This window comes from Citrus clementina, unplaced genomic scaffold (assembly GCF_000493195.1).
Source record: "Citrus clementina cultivar Clemenules unplaced genomic scaffold, Citrus_clementina_v1.0 scaffold_5, whole genome shotgun sequence".
NCBI classification, from domain to species: Eukaryota; Viridiplantae; Streptophyta; class Magnoliopsida; order Sapindales; family Rutaceae; genus Citrus; species Citrus x clementina.
In genome coordinates this window covers 36413851-36436616 of record NW_006262201.1, presented here as the reverse complement: position 1 = coordinate 36436616, position 22766 = coordinate 36413851, and the positions used below count along the sequence as shown (strand labels likewise).

The window sequence follows — 22766 nt, the reverse complement described above, 5'->3', positions numbered from 1 at the left end:
TAGAACTATTGGTGGCGTTAATTGGATAAAGAATCCAGGAAGGTAGCAAGGGAGGTTGGCTTGGATTTTGAAGGCTGGTTTTCCATTTGAGAAGAGCATGAACTTCTTCTGCAGAATCACAAGCAATTTTGATAAGCGAAAAATGCAACACAAGAAACAGGACCAGGGAATTAAAAATTGAAAAACTCATCGCCGATAGGTTATTTTATTTAATTTTGCAATGCTGAACTGATTATTATAATTCAGAACTCCTTGCAAATATATAGTCAGTATCTTGCAATTGATTATGTGAATAAAATGTTTGAAAAGCCTCAAATTGTCTCAATGTGGACATTTGATTTTTCCTCAATCGACTGCTCGTCGTTCAAGGAAATTGACTGAACATTCTGCCTCCACGTGCCGCATTTTTTTCCTTCGAAAAAAGCTTATTTCTTTGGTGGTTCACCGTATAACATCACTAAAATATTCTTCAAATAAAATTTTATTATTTATTTAAACAGTTACATTAATATTTAAGACTCTAAAAGATATTTTAAATAAAATTTTATTATTTATTTAAAAAGTTACATCAACATTTAAGACTTCAAAAGACACTTCAATTAAGATTTTTCAAATAAAAAATTATCATCTCTCTTCAAATTTGAAGAGTTATTTTCTCCCTCTTTAATTTATATTTTATTACTTTTTATTAAAGAAAAAGAGAAATGTACTTTAATTTCTTATTGACTTTTCCTTTAAAAAAATAGTTATTTAATTAAAATAATATTAACTCATTTCTATTTGAAGAGTTTTTTGGAGAACAATATCTTTTTTCACTCATTTATTTGTCACATAGGTAAGCAAATGAATATTTAAAGAGTAAAATTTATAGAGCCTTTTGGAGATACTCTAAACACCTCCCAAAAAAAAACTCACCCACTTTCTTTTCAAATTTCAAGTATAGAAATGATCTTTTATCTTTTTTTAACATTTCAATTGTGGTCCGCCAAAGGGCTTTTAGCCAAGTGTGAGTCCTTACACTTACAATAATAAGAGTAAGAGTTCAAATCTCCCTTAATTATCAAAGTTTATTCTTCGCAAAATGTGAGTTGAGTGGACACCTTTTAAATTTTAGAGAAAATTATGAAATATAAGAATCACAAAATATGAGTAGAATACACATCCCTGAAATATTAAAAAATATTCTATTTTGCTGCGGATAGCTTTGAACTCTTGTAAATGAGATATGTATTAAATTCGGATTATGAAAATAGAGATCACGTAAAAGCTTGCCGATTTGTCTACCACTTTGTACTTGTTTATTTCTTTAAGCCCTTTTACGCTTTATTTATTTGCATTCTTTACTTAAATACTTTAGTTACTTCCAGATAGATCCACGACACGGGGTAAATTTTCTGACAAATAAACCTATGGTTTGTTTTAGTAATTCATCTGGCAAGTAAATTTACAATTAAAATAAAAATGGGGTGATTAATGGCTCCACTGATTTCTACACCATACCAGGACCATGGCGAAGCGCAATTTGACTGCTTGTACGACGTCGTCTGGCAACTGCCTCGTTTGCGAAACTTGACATTTGATAGCTGGACTGGATATTGCTTAAATTGGGCTTGGTTCATATTGAAATTCATGGGCTACGAAATTCAAGTGTAGCTGGCCTTCGCTAATATTTCGACAAGGCTATGCCAACTTATGTTGCGGCATTGTGCAATGTCCTTTTATCCATTTTCTTTTTCTTGCTCAAGACTCAAAAGAAGAAGAATCATTGCGTTAGTGTTTTCAAATCTTTTTTTTTTTAATATTTTAACAACATTCTCAATTTGTTAAAATGAGAATATCCTTATTAGAGGAAAACATTGTGTATAGAGTTATGTTCTACCAAAAGATCTTATATTTTAACTAAAGTTCAGAATCTTAATTAAAGATCTACTAGCTCATTTTTTTTTCATTTTAAAATATACACATAGTAGGGCCCACTATATACAAATTTTAATAACTATTGAATTCAAATCCAATGATTTCAATGGGAATCTCACACTTAGACTAAAGTGCAAGATCCCTTATTAGAACTTGACTCTCTTTATATATAAAATAATGCTTTAATGATGATATTCTCATTTTAATTAAGTGAAGATATTATTAACAGATAAATTTTTTTAATATACTAACTAATAAAAAATACAATCTTCAATATATTGAAATTTGTATCTTTTTTTATATATTTTAGTGAGTGAGGATGTTCTCATTATAAAAATTTTTTGGACAGTTTTAGAAGTGTCCTCACAAATATATAAGTATTAATTTCTATTTATATAATGTAATTCAAATTCGTTTAGTACACTATATTTTAGTACAATGATCATTTTTCAGGGGCCGGGAGTAATTTCATTTTAGTTGAGTTGATTATGGTCCTGTGGATTCTTGTATGGGTAAATTCGGGAAATTCGGGTTCAGATCAGATTTGAATCAATTCAATCGGGGTTTCGTGTGTGCATTATGATTTGAATTAAATCAGGTTTGACTTGATTTTATCGGGGTCCAAGTTAATCGGGTTGACCGAAATTCAACTCAATCAAGTTAGATTATTCATTCGCATCCGATCCGAACCCAAATTTTTTTTGAACGAATTGGTTCTAGTCAGGTTATTTGTGCACACTCACTGTAGCTTGTAAGCGGAGACGCACGTCTTTCTCTCTTGAGGGTCCTTCTAATTACAAAATTGAGTAGCATTAAAGGAGTAGTAGCCAGTGTCAGAGAGCATAACTCCAAATTCTCGGCATCAACAACCATGAGTATTCATTTATTACGTTCGATGATTATATATAGTGTATAAGTAGACGTATTAGTAAACCACGGATGACGGGGTATATTCACCCACATTAAGTGTAATCAAATGAATGTAAAGGTTTGAGATGTCAAACAAATGTAAGCTTTTCACTAATTTACCACTTTGAAGTGAAGCGGCCAAACAACAATATTTAACTTAAGCGTCCTCCTATTTTTTTCTTCTTTTTGGAAACAAAATTTTGAGTTTCTGTGTTGAGTACTTGATCGGATTATGTACGCTATAAAATTGATCAAATGTCAATACGTCATAATCCGCTCTAAACAGACTATACTTACTTGCACAAAACTTGGAGGGGATTAACCCAACAGATTTTATTGCACTCTCCACCTCCAGTACAGGTTTGGACACTGTCAGAAGTGGTTCGAAGTCATGTGATGTCATCATCAACGCCGCTTAAGTTTTATACATTGTTGTGAAATTGATGTAAAACGACATAATTTTCGACAATTCCAAAGACCAAGCCCCTCCATGTCTCGTCAACGAGAGAAACTCGTGAGTTGTGTTTCTAGCAATCGACAATCTACAAAAAGAAGAATCAATCAAATTACGTACAACTCTGTAAGATGTTGATCGATGCCATGCATTTAATGACCCCAGTTGGCTAATCCAACTTGTATTGTTAAACTGAAAAAAAAAAAAAGCTCCGTGCATGAGGCACTCTCTGTCGCTCTCCCCGCTTTGTCTTTGCGATTAAAAATGGAAAATTCAAAAAAGATGGTTACCGAACCTAATTATTTTGGAAGGTGAAGCTGCGGCAGAATTTAAGCCCAACCATACGCACCTAACATGGGCCACTCGCATTTTTTTCCTCCAGTAAGAATCGAAGCTTATCATTCAGATATAATGTTCCCCAATGTTTTCAGTTGTTGTTGTTATTAACGTATCGTTAGGGCTTTTTTGATCCCCACAATGACTGAAGTACCATACAACTATCTCTCTCATTCTTCTCCTTTCTCAAAATCTGTACACACCAATAAGTTTGCTGCATTAAACACTTGATGTGGATTTGTTTTTGCGTCTATAAATGAATTAAGAACACCTTCCAATTTAATGCTCCATCAAACCAACTCTATCTTAACAAATGCTGTAATTAATATGGAAAATGAAACCTTATAATGTTATGCGCCTGTTTGTCGCTTAGAAAAATCATCAAGTTCGTACGTTTAAGTTGTTAATTTATTTTTTTTTGGGGAATTTATTTCTCAGTGTATGCACATACATGTATTTCTCTATACATGACTCAAATGTGAAAGACTGTTGACTGTCTTAACTCAATTGGATGTATATTGATTAATTGAAGTATTGGCTCAGAATAACACAGAGAAATAAGCGACGGCTCTGACTTTGACCTAAAATTTATTGTAGACTTATAGTAATTTCAGTATTTGGCACGCAATTTCAAAAGATTGTATGTTTTTACACATGCATGCAGCAAGAAACGAAACGAGTCGATCATAGATCATCGGACCAACAATTTTTATTTTATTTTAATTATAATTAAAACAACACCGGCCCTTGCAAAAATATCATTTCCAAGCCTTGGCCCACATTCCGTTCCTGATAAGCCCAGGTAATGACATATAGCTCTGGTGGCCCATTAATGACCTTCCCTAATCCCTGCACACCGTTTAGCTGACATATGTAAGATAAGAGCAAGATGAATAAAATTTACTGGGAAGGGTGCTTCTCGACTTAAAATGTTGTCTTAAAAATGTAATTGCATTAACTCAATCCAGTGAAAGGTAGATGGAAACATAAATACTATTTTTTAGCCATAAATTCTTACTATTTAATTAAGTGAATTTAATGAAATGAAAAATTAACTCACATTTTTACGCACCTACATTCATTATTACACAAGGGATCCTAGTTTATAAGTAAATAGATGCTTCAAAATTTTATGAAATAAATGATTCAAATTCGACAATTAAATGGATATATACCCCAACCCCTCTGTTAACATAGCTTGTGCGCTCCTAGTTCTCATTGACATTTACATTTGACCAATCACTACGGCCATTTATTAGAGCATTATAAACGGCACACTCTCACTAAATGCAACTAATTATTATACTATTAATGGGAAAATAAATATAAGATTATTGTTACATGTATTTTCCAATCTGGTATGGGATGAGATATTCCCTCCTGTTGTACGAGCGGAGATAATGTTTGGCTGACCATTTGCTACTAGAAACCGAAATTTGATTAAAGATAATGATATTCAAATGATAATATGATCAAATGGAAAGCAACAATGCATGTGCAGATGCGATAAGAGGGACGTCGATCTCATTGCGAAAGAAAAATTAAAATGCATCACCAACCAACCGTGACTGTGAACTGTATCGGCACTCGTTGCCTCCTCAGGTACTCTTTGGTCTGTACCTGTACGTAAATAATTAATAAGAAATGCGGGACCCCCCCCCCCCCGCAACCCCTTTAGATTTTGTTCGCCAAAATATGGTCTCACCCACCGTAGAACTCATCTGCCTCTTCTAAAATAAATGCTTCATGGCAGTTAATCCGGTAGTCAATCCTCCATCCGGTCCTACGTACGTTGATCAATGGATTGTGTACTTTTGTTTTGTACGCATGTTATCGTCTCCCCCTCCATTTTTCTTTCCCTTTTTGAACGAAAATTTCAGAACAAATTTGCTGGTAGTAGTAATCGATTTTTTGTTTTGCTAATTTTCTTTTTCTTTTTTTGGGTAAAAATCTACCATTTCCCCATTTCATATTCTTAAACTCATGTAACACACCCTAGACTGTAATATTATTCTATTTACTTTTTGTCTATCGGAAAAAAAAAAAAATTGAATTGCCCTTTCAAAAGTATTGAGGATAGTATCTCACATCGACTGAAATAGTTACTTGGATTAATAATATAAGTTTGAACATAAATCTCAACTCTTAAGTTAACTTTTAGTTGAGTTTCAAACACATTAACTTCTATAAAAAGTGTACTAGATGATTTAATAATGTAAAAAAAAAACAATTAGTGAGTTTTAAAAAATACCAAAGGAATAATTCATTTTGCTCTATATTATAAAAAATTTGCTCGAAATATGATAGGAAAAAAACGGGGGACACAAACCAATAAAATAAAGGTACATATACATATTATAGATTAAATAAAGTAACCATTACTCCATTTGCTCTAATAAATATCATCGTGGTTTAATTCGTTTTTTCCTTAGACTTTGAATGAAAGTAAGAAACCATTGAATCAGGAAGGCAAATACTACAAGCGTTTCAAACTTAAAACATGCACGACACGGAAAGTCGGTGGCATCAATTTGACTTAGAAAACGAACGTGTAGTGACTTAAGAAAACGTACTCAAAATCAAATGGAGTTCACACCAAGAATTGCCAATTATATATATCGTCACAAAATAACTCAAATTCTCCGAAATTATCGAAGGAACTTTCAACCTCAAGAGGCTGGCAGCTGGCTGCAGCTTCTCCAGTCATAGGCTTTGCTAATAATCTCGCCTGATAAACTGGCGCATTTTATATCAAGCATGTTGTTAGCAAAGTACAGTGCCATGCATCACAATCATAATAATACTCAACCGTATCCATACCTACTTTTCTAACTCGATCCAACGCGTGATCTCATTTCTTTCTTTTTGTAGCCAGATCCCGTTTAAAGCACAATTACATTAGAATATAAGTGGGTTATAAAAAAAAAATGATGTGTATTTATAATTAAGCTGTTGGAGTTCATTCTTAATGAATTCCTTTTTTAAGTCCATAATTAAGCTGTTGGTTTAATTAATTTTCAATAGTGGAGTCCAATAAGAGTAATTTCCCATCTCTTAGGGAATGGACTAGTCACCTAGTCGGTATTGTATTTTCAAATATTGCCTGGGAATAGTCTCTGTCATTAGTTTAAAACTTTTTGAGTATGACATTAAAAAATGAAATAGTATTTTGTTGATGTCAATTAAAATTGAAACAAATCTAACATACAACAGTTGAAAAAGTAGAAATTCAATAAATGGATTTTAATGGAAACAAATATATAACAATGACGTTTTATATAATTTTTTAAAAATACATGGACTAACTTAATAATCAGCTCAAATTTTAAGGAGTAGAGGCATCATTTACCCGTCCAATAATTAATTTGTTAGCTTTAATTTTGCTGCTAAACTCTGGAGAGTACAGTGTATTTAATTACTATTATGAAGGAGTTACAATTGATTTATTAGTGGAAGAGATAGATTCTGACAGTTATTGGCAAAAATGGGAAGCTGATGGAAACCAAATTTAGGAGGGAAATAAAACGGAAGAGAGAAATTAAAGAGGGTGCATGCATGAACGGAACAAAAGCATAAATGAAGGGAAGGAAAGGTGGTTTGAGGGCATTTAACAGAAGGGGAAACCGGTGGTGAGAGCGACGATGAGAAAAAAAAATAAAAATATTGAAGAAAGCGAAGTGTTTCAATGGTCATCCTTGAATTCTGCATTTAAGTGAATTCAAGATGAGTTAATGAAGGCAGGTAGACTTACTTCAATACAATTCCCCCTCTTCTCTTTCAATGCCTTTAATGGCCTTTGGTCACTTTTTTTTGTTTTTTTTCCTTTTTTTTTTTTTTTTTGGTTAGTAGGTTTGCTCATCTTAATTTAATTAATTTCTAAAAATTCCGATTTCAGTTTCTGAGGTTACTTTACAAAAATACCCTCCGTTTGGGAAATACACTTTTGATTGTTAGCTTGCAATGAAATGTCGTGGTATTTATGTCATGTAGCTGCTTAGTCTATTTGGGGTCCCTCAACAATTTATATTTGGTTGGTGAAATTCGGTAAAACGACAGCCTTTTATGCTAAACCCCTTCATGCGCAAGCCATATCTTTTTTCAAACAAAGAAAATAACGTACGCCAAAAAAAAAAAAAAAAAAATACTGTTTCGTGTATGAATTTCCTTTTTAGTTCATCTATCAAGTCATTAATTGTGTTATAGAAATTTGCAGTATCATTCAGATCAAGGGATGGGAGATGCTGTTTGATTGCTGGCCATAGAATATAATAAAACTTGGTATTGGAGAGGAAGTGGGTACTTTGGGAAATGAAGAGCATGCAACTGCTAAAAAAATGTGTTGGAATCTCTACATGAAATGATAAAAATTAATAAAAATGTGGCGAGGTGAGAGAGATAGTATTAAATTTGAGACCATAAGATATTAGTTGATTTTATAGCTGAGGGTGTTGAGAGCTTTAAAAGCTTTAGTTCTAGGAGTGATTAATTCGATCGTATAGCTCATGGGATGTGGTTATTGTTTTAATTGCTCGGGGGACGTTGAGAGCCTTAAAAGTTTTTTTGAGTGACCCAATTGAGGATGTTGGAGTTATTATCCATTTAAGATATCCATAGTCTCAAGGCCTTCCTTCAACTGTATACAGACTCTCAACATTAATGACTCTTGTTCACCTCTTCCTCTCCTCTCTCACCGCCTCTAATAAGTACCATAAGTTTCAGCTTTTGGCTTGGCTTGGCTGGTAGCTAAGATTTGTCATGGCTAGCTCCAAAATTCAACACGGCATGATTATGTAATGCAACGTAAGCACGAAATAAAGTATTATGGAGGCCATCGAGAACATGTGTGTATTCATTTTATTATTATTTGACCAAAGAGTTTGCGTTGGTTAGGATTAATTTCACACCTAAGTTTTAAGAGCAGCTTAGAAGCTGCGTCTGTAATTAATAGTAGAGCCAACTTGGAATGCCCGTCATGCATTTGTAGGCCCCATTTAGCTCCTACCTTCAAAGCTGCGTATGTAATTCGATTCTCTCTTGTACAGTTATGTGTGCCATCCCGTAAAGGCCAAAATCATCAGCCTATATAACCACCCAATCTTTTCTCCATTTGCTCACTCTTTACTCATCGTCGACCCTATGGTTTCTCTTCAAGCACCCCTCTCTCCAAACAATGGAAAAGCCAACAAAGAGTTTGATAATCTATCAAAGAAGCGGAAGTTGGAAGAGATCATACCAGGTGAAGGAACTTTTGACAAGAGATCATCAAAAGGAGTAACTACAAAATCATCAATCTTCGATATCGAGCTACAGCTTGAGACTCCGTTGCCTTTGGAGTGGGAACGGTGTCTCGATATTCAGGTATAAATTATTTATGGAACCCCTATTTATAAATACATAAGGTAATTATATTATAGCATTAATACAATCATGACGCGCGCGCGCGCACACACAACAATCCTAATGATTGATTCCTAGCTTTTCTTTGTATGCAGTCAGGGGAGATACACTTTTACAATACAAGAACCCATAAGAAAACAAGCGGGGATCCAAGGGGAAGCCCGGAGCCACCAAACCGTGCTGGTGATCATATGAGTTTAGACCTTGAACTGAACCTACCATGCGATTCACAGAGGAAAAACCAAGGAAGTAACAATATCATCTCAAAGCCAAATTCAGCCAGCCCTCCACGTCACCATCTGGGTGATCATCTTAAGAAGAAATCTGGTGATCATCTATCCCGTTGTCCATCGTGGTTAGCGTTTGAAGGGGATCATGATGATCAGCAAGAAATGGTGGCAACAGCATGCATGCGGTGCCATATGTTGGTGATGCTTTGCAAGTCATCTCCTACTTGTCCTAATTGCAAATTTTTGCACCCACCAGACCAAAGCCCTCCAAAATTGTTCAAGCAAACGTTTAGCCTCTTGTGCTAGCTAAGGGTCAAAATTCAGAAGGGTTATATTATAGTTTAAATTTCGGATGAAATCTCCAGTATCAATTGTTTGTGTTAAAAGTTTTATTCCCTTTCGTATTAGCTAGATGAAGCTCAAGAGGATTTATGTGTGTTGGTTCATTGTTCTTCCACGTCCATTGAGAAACGACTGCTGACAGAGAGAGCCCAGGAGAGGGAGGGGCTGCGGTTGACGTATATGTACTAACTTTTATATATATATAATGTGAACAAGAAAGTGCTTCCACATTTTCGCGTATTAGATGTAATTACTGTGGTCTGTGGATCACTGAACTATCAGCTTAATCTTAGCCTGTTCCTATTTGGAAACGAATTCAATCGTCAGATTACTGTAGCATTTAGAAATTAGACGTGTAATTCAGCCTTGTGAGAATAGAGTATCGCATTGCACCAAGCCAGATAATATATTTCATAATTAACTTACTTTTGTTAATGACTCTGCAGCGGCAGTCCATGAGTGGGCTCGTTTTTGGTTGAGCCTGTGTTATTCACATGTCTATATTTTCGACTAAAACGTAATAATAGTATTACGACATATATAAGCACTTTGATTATTTATAACTGCTAATTTATCTAATAGTTACTATATCAACCAAAATCAATCCTGTGTGTTACATTGCAATTTCATGAGGCTTAGAACTTCAATAGCTATTCATAGGTTAATTGTCTATTATATAACATGCTTGCATAAAGTAATAGACACCCGTAGCTAGAGTCTCTGGGCTAGAGAGTTTTATAGCGTAGGATGACTAATAATCCTCTATTCCTGTGTGTAGTGAAAAATAGAGACATGCTTCTTTTTGTGTGGTATATCTCCGAATTTCAGTGTCAGCAACTCCATAGCTTCTGAGGAGCTGTAGTGTAGGGTGCCTGCGAACGCTGAGCTGAGCCATCTCCTTCTACTTCCGCGGCTGCTTATCAGCCGGTAGCTTGCTTGCAGGCCTTTGAAGACGCTTTTGAAGTTAGCATCTACCAAGTACCAGCAATCGTTCAAGAATCAATTGATTAACCAATTACTGCTATAGATATCAACAAATACAAAATATGGAGATAAGAAAACGGAGAAAGTCTGGCTGTCATCATATCAAATGTGCCAAATTAAAAATTAACAAGATGAAGAATGAGATATATGTTGATTAATCCAAGTTGTGGCATCAAAGTGAAGTGGAGAAGAAAATATAGTCCAAGTACTACTCGTCACCAGAAAGCAAGACCAGAGAAAAAAAAAACTCGGCTATAGTAAACAAAATCCAATGATTAGGAATTGCTGTGCATTCCCAAGTAAAATCTCAATATTTAATTAACTATATATGTGTGTATATATATATAGTCCAAAGAAAATTTTACATCAACTGCAGAAACTATTGAATGTAAAAGTTGTCAGCCAAATGAATTCATTAACTCATATTATTGTTTCTCTAGATAGTATTAATTTAGAATTAACACAGAATGACTTTATAATTTTTCATGAAAAATCTTAGTTTAGTCTCATCTTATATATTTATATAAACTATCAAGCGCCAAAATTATGAGTTTTTTATTCTCAAACTCTCACACAAACAGTAATCTTTCAATGCTCTTACTATGCATGAAAAATAATAATAATTAATATCGATCCCACCTTTACATCTTCTGAATTTTTTTTTTAATTTAAAATGATGTTGAAATATTATATACACGAAGCCTCTCAACTTAATCCAAAATAGAATAATCTCCTTTAAAGAAGAAATTTTGTAATACAACAGAAGTAACATGTCGATTTATAATAACTAAATAATTCTATAATATGTGTGTTTTTATTTTAAAAAATCACCATATAAATGGTGGTTATATATAAATTTAATTACACATGTTATTTATATATTAATTTATTTATTACCTATGATGTATCTAAAATTCCTCCCTTCAAACTTTGTGGCATGAGATTAGAACCTCAATAGTTTGCCTACATTAAGCCAAAGCAACTAACTGTTCCTTGAGACCAAATAGGCAAATAGAATTAATGGCTATTATTAAACTTTTGTTATCACCACTTTAATGAAAAGGAATCAGCTAAGTTAATTTTGCTTTTAATACCGGCACGTGACCTTGCACCATCATGCTTTTCCCCTCTCTTTCAGGACACGTATGACCTACCCATTGGCTGTGTTACTAGCAGAATCTGTAACATAGTTAGGTCCGAATGAAAAAAATTGAAGAATACGAGTGATGACATGCGCGTACACATGTTCCGGTCTCACATCCCTTACCTGATCAGCGCCCACGACAAGTAAAAACATTTCACATCTTTCCCTCGCGTATTTTCGATTCTTACGAATTCAAAAATCTGAAACAGAGAGGGAAAGAGATGGAGACCAAAGAAGAAGGCGTGAAACTGCAGATAGCAATTCGCTGTGCCAAAGCTCTGAATCTGCTCTCTTCCCTGCGAAACCGTGACTTGAAAGCTACAACCAACGATGACGACGAGGTATATACCATCATTCTCTCTTGTTCAATTGAATCGAGCATTTTGCTGTAGTCTTGCAAGTTCTCATCTTCAATTCTGCAGGAGAAGGAGACGATGAAGAGAATTATCGGAGATCTGCAGGTTGAACTGGCGAGGGAGCGTTTGACGACTAAGAAACTCAAGCTTTCCGGCTTAATGGAGCTGGTTCTTCAGGTAGCTATGCTGTTGTTTGTTTCTGCTTACCTTTTGATCATCGCGTTCAACGTTAATGAAAATTGATGATGATATTTGTTGCTCTTGGAAAATTATGCCGATCCAAATAACATTGCCTCGCGTTCTATATTACTTTGGAGGTTGTATTGTGTAGGATACTAGAATGTCGTTTTGTAAAAAGCTATATACATCGTTACAATCACTCTGTTCAAATTTCATTAATGGAGATCGATCATCAGTTTCTGCTCTCTGTTATTGAAGCGGTTGAGTTTTTGTCTGGATGATTAGTGTGAGAAATGGCTTCTCTGTTTCATTTCGTCTCTCAACTACATAGGTATTAGGTACTCAAGAAAAATAGCTCGCAGTTGTGACTGCCAATGGCTCGTGAGTTTCGAGACGCGCCTCGAAGGATGAAGACAACCTGTTTGTTTGTGAAAAGATCACCAAAACTGAAGAAGCCATTTGATAGTAACTTCTAAAAAATTAACATCACCAAAATTATTATCTCATCAGGGCGATGAACATGAACATAATAGTGATGGATAATGAGAATTTAGCTTCAGTCCCAGACACGTCATGTGATACGGTTAAAAAGCATTAGTTTATCTCGCACACGGCACACCACTTTATTAAGAATGTGTGAAATTGCATATAGGCAATTTGAAAGCTGCAATTAGTGACTAAGATGAACTATATTATCGCTTTCTCGCTCTTTTGAATAATTCTCTGTAACAGTAGCGTGCCAGAAATCACAGCCATTTGTGCTTTCTATTCCTTTGTTTTGGCTGCAGGCCTGTAACATGTATGTAATGAAGAAACAAGTTGAGTTATTGTAAGTGATGAAAGGAGAATATTCATTGACAAATGACAGTATCTATTTCGGAGCACGCTGGTGTCAAATGTGTCAGTCAAATTAAGAGTGTAAAAAGAATTAAATAAGTTGTTTATATTTATATCCCCCAAAATTAAAGAAAATAAAATAAATAATAAATATTACCAAATATTTACACGTAGCGGAAAGTTGAAAACTCTAAACAAAATGAAACTAACAGACAGTTAATGCTATTAGTCTAGCTGTAGCAATCGAACCAGCCTTCTCTCTCTGTTCTCTCTCTATTGCTACTTCATGTAATAAGATCGGAATAGAACTACATTTTTTATTTTTTTTTTTGAGCTCTAATTGTTCGGGTAAATTCAAAAGTGTGTTTTGTTTGTGTTGCCTTTACTGTGACAAAACCTCATTTGCTAATTTTTGTTGTTATCCGATAGTGACGAGATAACGAATCATCTTGTTAAAGTTGCGAAATATTTCTTTATCGACAAAAGTTGCAAAAAGTGAAAAACAATTTATAAACTTTAAGTGTGGAGCGCTCAATAAATTAAAAATTTTCGGAATTTTTGTTTTTCAGAATCAGAGAAAACGATGATTGGCCGGTTGATAATTTTCTTTTATCCAATTCATCTGGCATGTTCGGATGAAAAATAGTAACGAGTCCTGATCGTTAAAATTCATTGTTGGTTGTGTCACAGTAGCAGAGAAAAGATTAAGCCAGGTTGAAGAATGAAATCTAAACAAGTTCAATCTTTGCGCAACTTGAAAATACTTGGTAAAAAATAAAGAAAGGATGGGAAAGTAGGCCACTTAGTCGCTTTGGACCATTTCATTTGGGTTCCATCAGGCAATACAGCCAACACTGCATTGCTTCTCCATAATAAACTGCATTCCCAAAATTGGAGGGGTTTAAAAAAAAAATCAGGCGATTCAATTTAAATGGTTGTGGAAATTGATCAAACGTAAAGAGTTTCTAATAGACCTTACACTGCACTGGCCTGCATGTCCTAATAGTTTGATGTCTAATCACAGCATTCACTGATTTACATGCATTGGAGCAGTACTTGAAAAGTCATGATCCTTTTCAGGTTTTTCAAAGTATCTTCTTCCCCATTCTTACAATCCAGGAGCCTTTATATACAAAAGAATTAAAGTTCATCGCAAATTAATCTGTCAGACCAGCATATCAGCAGTGGTACAGGCGTTTGCAAGCAAAGCAGAATCACACGAAGCAAGGATAAAAATATAACATGCTTGGCAACTCCATGGCTATTATCAGCAAGCAGATTGAAAGAAGAAAATGAGAAAGCAGCTTTCTGGCTTCAGTTCCTTGCTTGCCTTAAACCCCAAAATTTTGGTATCAGGTTCAGCATTATTAAAATAGCAATCAAGCTCTAGATGAAACTGCATTTTCTAATAACAGAGGCAAAATGTCCAGAAAAAACTTTGAAAATAACCATAAACCAATGTTTTCCAATAACAGAGGCAAACATGATTCGTCTGATATATCTGTATTGTATGTAATCTCTTAACATTTTTTCCAGATATTAATTTATTGGCCTGTGATTATCAAAACCATGAAGCCCGTCATTTGAGCTGTCTCCTCAGACAAAAACAATTTGAGCAATATGCTCAATTGCAAGGTCTTACATACTTCAAAGGAAATATAATCTGCACGAAGCATCATAGGCTTCTAACAAAATAGTGTCAACTACTGTTAACCATACTCATTTCTCAAGAAAAAGTGCAAAAGCCTCATCTAGTGTGTCTGAAAACAAAATGAACAGGCCATGCCAGATCTAATGAGCTATGTATATGATGCAAAGAGTGACAAAATATCCACCCTTTTCTAACAAGAATTTTAGTACAAGATAGGTCGCTATTTTTTCTTCTCAGAGACCTTCCTAAGATCAGGCCCTAGTTCATGCTCCCAGCTCACTCCATCATGTAGCCAAGAGGGTCCAAAAACAATAAAACTCCTCAAACAGAAAGTATGCAGTTTCAGGAAGTTGATAACTCTCAATGTAGCTAATGATAAAAATAAAGTACGAAAAAGAAGACAGAATTTAGCTAAAAGTTGATGATTCAAGTGATCAATTGAACCATACCTCTAATCAAATGCATAAGGATCATCTGCATATGGATTTAGAGATCCCTCAGAAAACAAGTCACCTATGTTTGAAGGATGTGGATTAGCCCCTCCCGTGGCTCCCTGCATGAGAAATGACACATATGTCATGAACTTACTGAATCAAGAAAAAGCTTTGGAGGGTGATGTGAGCTATCTTCAATATCCAGTTACCTCATAAATTAATTTATCAATCTAAGTTCAATGTTTGTGTATATTCTTTTCAAAAGAAAACATTGCCCCTTTTTCAAAAAAAGAAAGAGGATTAAGCATCATTTATAATACACGGAGATCCGACAAAATGCAAAAATAACCCTAAAAACAATAGTTTGCTTTCAGTTACCTTGGCAACACTTCGTGGGGTTTTGGCTTGGGTTGTGTTCATCTTCTTACGTTTCCCAGGGTCCTGATACAACACAGACAAGAAAATTTGAAAACATATATGTAAAGATCTGCTTCGCTAGACAGTAGACACCCTCCTATTTCACATGCAATCATTGCAAATATGACCAATTTAGGGTACATAAGAGCTTTAAGAAGATACGACAATACCTCAAACATGACTGTACTTTTTGTTTTTCTTCGTTTTGTGATTGTTCTTCCATTACTAGTTTCGACTTCATATTCATGGTGGGTAACCTGTGCGGCCAGAAGGTAAGCCAAGATTGGCTAAGGAGATAAGACTTCATATGGATGTTGAAGGTTGAATACAGATCAAGTACACTATTGCAACACAACATGTATAATATACAATATGTGTATCACTAGCCACAATACAGAAGCAACTGACCTTCTTATGATGCTTAGGAATGCTGATCATGCTTCCTGTGTTTACATTTTCTACTTTCTTCAACAATTGTGACACAGGCGTTTGTGCTTCGTTCAAGAAAGGTGGATCCTACAAACAGTATAGAAAGAGAAACGGCAATTGCTGTAATTCCACAAGGACTGAAAGATTTAGATGTAAGCAAATTGATCTTAGCTCTTGTCACCTTCTCTTCATTTTCTGCTCTTGCAAAAGCACGTTTACTTCTTTTACCAACACCGAGATCTCTCATCTTGCTTGATGAAATGGAATAAGCCTTCAATAAATAAAAAATCACCAAATACATTATATTTTAGAAAGTGCATCATAATAATCAATGCAAGCATATAAAGATAAACCAAAATGTTCCACAGTTTGAAGATGCTCCAAGCAAACTTTCTACATAATCTGCCAATTAGCTTACCGCTGCATATTCCATTATTTGTAGTAGCAGTAGTAGTAGTAACAAAACAAGCATATATATGTATAAAAAAAACATGTAAGCATTAAAAATTATAACTAATAATAATAACAATAAAACATTGATATGTATGAATATATAAGGAACATGTAACAACAAAAAATTTTAACAAAAAAGCAAATGGTTCAAGCTCTGTGAAAAATAATTTTATTATGTCCATAAAAGAGTAGGAGTAGGAGAAATAGCAAGGGGCCGAATAAAGAAGACAACCTGCTTTGAATTAACTTCTTGGTCCTCCTGAGGCTTGTTGCCCATCACTTTCCACTGCAATTGCAATAAAGCTCTCTGCCTGTCTTCCTGCGGCATTTCAAACCAAAGTTAGTTGAAGGCATGGTGGATGGTAAAATTTGATACTGTTGAATATGGAAGTGCTTACTTTGGATTTCTGGAGATGCAACTCCTCGTGAAGTTTCCTACACTCATCTTCATGCTGACACTGCAAAGCTTTCATCTGAACTTCATGTTCACTCTTTAGTTTTGTTGTTTTCTAGAAAATTTTATAAACAGTAGGAAACTCAATCACATATTTCCAATGAATGTGAACAACTCAGACGCAAAGCTAAAGCCATGTGCACCTCTCTCAATTCATTTTCAGCTTGTAGTTCGGCACGCTTCAGGTCCCCTATGTGTTCAGCTTTTAGATTCATTTCCTTCTTATCATACTCCTGTTGAATACTAATGACCTACAGATAAGCAAACAAAACTTAGTACAGTTATAAAAATTTTGAGGTAATGACAATTTCATCTGTAGATTGCCAATGAAGATAGATGCATATGGCAAAGGCAGTGAGGAGCACTCAAACAATGTGCCCCAGAAATCAGTATCCTTGAAAATGATGCAACTTCGAAACAAAAATAGGGGCGAACTTTCCATGAATTCATAACTTCAATTTATAATTGGATTCATGTTCACAAGTAGATTATGGAAAAACTTATTCGGTATGTTGGCTTGTGGAAAAGATACGAGCTCATTGAACCATTGATGTGCAGAGACAATTATTACTATATTCATAGAGAAAAACAAGAATGAGAAATAAAAATAAAGCAGAAGATATATGGCACATTCATTCCCACGAAGTAGCAGAACAGGAATTACTAAAAGATGATTGTGTTTTAAAATAGGATTGCAGAAAATTTGATTTTCAGTTTATATTAGTTTCTTGCACATACAATAGCAGCATGTTCCTCCTGAATGCGCTTAAGTTGCTGCTTTGCCTCTTCTTTGCATTCTGCAAGTTTTTGGTCACATTTTCTTTCCATTTCTCCAATGGTTTTATCTGCCTGAAAATCAAAATTAAACATGTAAGCATGAAACAGAGCCAAGTGTGTGCAGTATCATAATCACAAATGGACCTTTTCTTTTTCCATATTAACAATTTCCAGCTTCTCCACCTCATACTTCCTCCGTATGTCATTAATTTCCTGATAAAATTCCAATTCACGTCAATTTATGCACCTTATACTTCCTTCAAATTACTGAAGGTAAATGTCTAAATGATGTAAGAAACACCTGATCATTTCTCTGAGATATTTCCTTCAAATGCCTTGATAATTCCAACTGTTTACTTTCTAGCATAAGATCATATTGCTTCTTAGCTTCTGAAAGTCTGCTTTCAGCAGCAGTCAGCTGGGCCTGATTCTGCAGTAATATACAGGACTCTAAATTACACCACAGGTCCACATACTTACAAAAATTCATATATTCTAACTGCTTTCAAGACCTCAGTAATCTGATCTTCCAGCTTCTTCTCTTTGTCATTATGTTGCAGTAAAAGCTGTTCTTTCTCCCCCAAGATGTTCTGAAGTTGGCAGAATTGTTTCTCGATCGAATCTACAAGCATCTCCTTCTTCTCATGCTCTTGTTTCAGATTATTTAATTCTTCTTCTTTTTTCTGCATTTCTGCATGAAATTTCTCCATATTTTCTTTGTTCTCCATTTCCAACGATGAAATCTTCAGCAGCTGATCTTGCTGCAAAATGTAGTCGAATAGGTTTACAATGGCAACATGGTATGATCAAATATTTCAGAGATAAGAATATAGAAAATTGCAGACCAGTTTATTCTCGAATGATCTCAAATTTTCTAACAAACTATCAATTTCCTTCTCCAATTTAGAAACCAACAATTCAGTTTCAATCTTCTTTGAGATAAGAGCTTCTGCTTCAGACTCCAATCTACTAATTTTCTCTCCAGCTAAACGGCATTCCTCTAAACACTGTGCCTTAACAGACTCCTGGGTTTTTTGAAGTTCGATGATCTTGCTGTTTAACTCCTGGTTTACTAACTGTAATGCATCTTTTTCAGATGCAATGCTGAAGAACTTATCATTCAGTTGATCATATTGATTTTGAGCTTGCTGAGAAGAAAGGTCTCTCTCCATCTGAACTGACTGAAAGCATGATTCATAATGTGAGTTTAGCTGATAAAACTTTTCCATAAAAGTCAAACTTTGTTTATCCAAATCAACCAGCTGTGCTGCAAACACATGAACAAAGCCTTCAAGATTTTTTATCTCCCGGATTGATGTGACTAATTTTTTCTCAAAACTGTCCCGGCTCATTTGAAGATCACTCTTCTCCTTCTCCAAGTTCTCCTTAGTGATCATCAAAAGTTTAATTTCATCTTCCTTGGATTGTAAGTCAATGTGCATCTCTTCAACTTTAGAGTTTAGACTCTCTGTCTCCAGTCTATTATCAGCTACAGTTACTTCAAGTTTCTTTATCATCGCATCTGCAAAGCAAAAAACTGAAAATGTAAGAAAAATGGTTTTAATTTGAAAAAAAGAGGCATCCATGAGATGTTTACCATTTTTGTCCATGAGATTGGAGGTTCTACAACACTCATCTCTATAAAGCTTATCCCTTTCCTCTCTCTCAATTTTGAGATCCTCCAGTTCCTTCTCACCTACAGTCAGTATTCAAGCGCATCAAATAATCGGAAATCAAATTACGGAAAACATCAAATAATCCATGACACTAGCTTTGGATCGAACCAGATACATATAAATAAAACAGATTTAAGTATAGATACTTGAAAGTTTAACTCAAACAGGGACAATAACAACTAACGTTTTCTAATAATTTCCTCTGCAGAACCTAATTTCAGAGATAAATGATCCATCTGTTGCTTCTGAAAATCGACAGCATTCATGCTGGAGGATATTTTGTCTTCAAAAAACTCCTTATTCTTTTCAGCTGTTAAAGAAAATGCACAGAGTCATGGCCCGACATTGTGAGGGAATGTTACAGCCTTGAATATACATAATTACATACCATCCTGAACCTGACTAGCTAAGTGTTGTAAAGTCTCAGTGAGTTGATCGGACAGAGTCTTGGTTGAAGAGAATTTAGACTCCAGTCCTTTCCAGAGCTTCTCATCTTCTTTCTGCTTTACTTTCAGCTTAGCATTCTCATTAACAGCATTCTGCAATTTTTCCTCTAATATACGGACATGCTCCATTGATTTCTTGAGCTTAGAATTCTACATTTGTTAAATTGTGTCTATCAAGTTGGCCATTCAATCAAACAGTAATTTTGGAAGTACCAACATTTTACCTTAAATAATGAAATTATTGCCTTTATTCATTGATCCAATAACTTTCATGTTACACACACAATCTCATGTTGGCATAGCAAAAATCTCATTGAAATGTGGAAATCAAACCTAATAATCATGTAACAAACCTTCTAAAACACGTAACTGTGTAAATGCCTTAAAGAATTGATGCAATTTTGTTCCAATAATCATCCAAGTAAATAACAAATCCTAATACTCTTGTAAGTACATTAGAAAAGAAAAAAGCGTAAAGATCATGTAAATACACAAACTTCACTCAAGCAAGAACAACTTAGATGCCTTTATTAGCTGACAAAATTACACATTTCCTTCTGTATCCTAATAAGCATAAAAATCAAGTAAATACACAAACTTCACTCAAACAAGAACAAATTAGATGCCTTTATTAGCTGACACAATTACACATTTCCTTCTATATCCTAATAGACATGGATTTTCGTACATAAAGATAAACAGATACGGAGGCATTCATATTACCGCCATTTCAAGATCGGTTTTCACGGAAGCTTGCTCCTTGACCAATTTCTCTGCAATCAATCAAATTAGCACCAAAAATTCATCAAAATCGATGAAAATCTTCAAAGAACGCAACAAACACTCATAATTAAACGATCAAAAACCTGCAGTCAGCTTCAAGTTTGCGAAACTTCCCGATGTAAGCGAATCGGTAGAAGGACGCGAAGAAAATGAGAAAGACTTCGCGGATCCTGACAGAGATTTGAACTGATCCAAGCTCTTCACGCTTGGAAACCCGAGCTTCTGCATTTTCGAAATCGAAGATTGAAAACCCCTAAGAATTTGGTCTCTGAAACACACTCACTTTCTCTTTGTCAAATTTGGAGTATTTTTGAACGCGGAGTTGCAAATGAGTAAGGCGCCAAGCAAAAGGGTATTTATAGGTGCGATCCCAGACGGTGGATTAATAACTAGTTATGTGAGGTAATTAAATGGTAATGTTGTGTGCGTTTAGCTCTAATGCACTAATGCGATGTCGATGTGACCACGCGGGCGACGGATTCTGTCCGTATTAAGCGGCAGCGAGTAGTTGTCCACGTAAGTGTTAAACAGGGCAACGGCCATGCATGAACTTTACAATTATTGAGAAAACATGCTTCAAAATTTGTTACTTAAATACTAAATTATAAATCACGAGTAAAGTAATGTCATTAATCCAAAAAATTATTAACTATTTTTTAAAATAATTTATTATAATTTTCCATTCCTCGTGTGATAAATATCACACCACATGAATTACCTTTAGTGAGTGAATGTCCCTTCCTGCATCCTACCCTCAAAAAAATAAAAAAATTAAGGTTTTAAGAATTTACTTATAATATTGATAACCATAGTGATATTATATTTTTCAAGTAGTATCTCAAAACGTCAAAATTAATTTTTAACTTTTTAAATTACTTTTAAGCTCCAAAAGTAACTGCACATGGGTTTTTAGGGCTAATTTGGTAATGTAATAGTTTTTAAAATAATTGTTGTTAGTTGTACTGTAAAAATAATCAACTGTGAAGAAAATCAGTTAAACATTTGATAAAATTTATTTTAAAAAGTGCTGTGAATTTTAATGTAGTGTTTATTTTTCAGATTGGAATGAAAAATCTTAAAGAATTGAAATCTTGTGATTAGGAGTGTGTAGTGGGATCGGAACTAAGTTGTTTATTTGCACTAGGATGAGAGTATGAAATAAGAATTAAAGTTTGATTTATGTATTTACTTTATCTTGGATTGGAAATGAATTATTTCAAATTACAGTTCTACCCTTATGTAAAGAATTGTAGTTTTTAATTACAAAGTGAAAAAAAAATATTTATAAAATCAATTATTTATTTTATTAATTTTAATTATATAAATTATTAATATTCTTAATTATGTAAATCACAATTTTTTTATCAATTTTAATTATGTAAATTAAAAATTATTGATAAAAGCAACACAAATGAAACACTATTATAAATAATATAGAATAAAATTAATATTTTCTTATAATAACAATTTCTTATTATTAATTATTAATATTAAATAAGTATAATACTATTAAAAATTATTTTTAAAAACTCCAAAAGATTGAAAAAAATATTTTAAAATGATATAAAAAAATGTTTGAAGAGAGCAACACTTTAAGAGATAAAAGAAAATATAACACTAATTTAGGGTTGAATAAGTATTATACGTAAAGTTTCCTTTTAGTTATAACTTATTTATATTAGGTAAAAATAAAATAAAAATTTATTAACCAACATTATAATTGATAAAACAAAAATTATTGAAAAAATTTAAAAAATATTCATATATAATGAGGATTAGGGTGAGGGTGGGGTAGCGAATATATAATCAAATCTCACCCCGTTGAGAATTTGGAGATTATTTTTTTCCTATTTCCAAAAAATTATTTAAAATTCACCCCATTTGGCGCGATTCCAAACTTGTGGAGGATTTTATCATTCCTAAGTAAACACACCATAAAAATAGTCATATGTATTTAGTAAATTTTACTATTAAAATACTATAAAAATTTAAATAACTAAATTGCATATAATATTAAATAAAATTTATTTAAACATTTATAAACTTGTATATAAAAAATATTTTTTTATTACTTACATATAATAAGTGATAACTGAAATAAATATTTTATACTATTATTAGTTTTTTTGTTATCTCATTATAATTGGTAATGATAATAAT

The 22766-nt window shown here is 33.8% G+C and overlaps 2 protein-coding genes across 3 annotated transcripts; one reads left to right on the top strand and one right to left on the bottom strand.

The window, feature by feature from the left end:
* Window positions 1-8657: 8657 nt before the first annotated feature.
* Window positions 8658-9835, top strand: LOC18041710. Its single transcript, XM_006433932.2, has 2 exons — window positions 8658-8974; window positions 9109-9835. Exons 1-2 carry the CDS (start codon window positions 8753-8755, stop codon window positions 9547-9549), a joined length of 663 nt encoding a protein of 220 aa, XP_006433995.1. The 5' UTR covers window positions 8658-8752; the 3' UTR covers window positions 9550-9835.
* A 4131-nt stretch (window positions 9836-13966) lies between these two features.
* On the bottom strand, window positions 13967-21049 carry LOC18041450 (synaptonemal complex protein 1). 2 transcript variants are annotated; one of them, XM_006433930.2, is made up of 19 exons: window positions 20690-21049; window positions 20547-20596; window positions 19766-19973; window positions 19562-19687; window positions 19299-19397; window positions 18547-19223; window positions 18214-18462; window positions 18003-18131; window positions 17846-17914; window positions 17663-17773; window positions 17068-17175; window positions 16869-16979; window positions 16703-16789; window positions 16199-16288; window positions 15997-16104; window positions 15759-15845; window positions 15550-15612; window positions 15187-15290; window positions 13967-14416 (listed from the first exon to the last, which is right to left on the bottom strand). In XM_006433930.2, exons 1-18 carry the CDS (start codon window positions 20832-20834, stop codon window positions 15189-15191), a joined length of 2619 nt encoding a protein of 872 aa, XP_006433993.1. In that variant the 5' UTR covers window positions 20835-21049; the 3' UTR covers window positions 13967-14416; window positions 15187-15188. The 2 variants fall into 2 exon arrangements, with proteins under 2 accessions (XP_006433993.1, XP_024040695.1); XM_024184927.1 differs by lacking the exon at window positions 19562-19687.
* Window positions 21050-22766: the final 1717 nt, after the last annotated feature.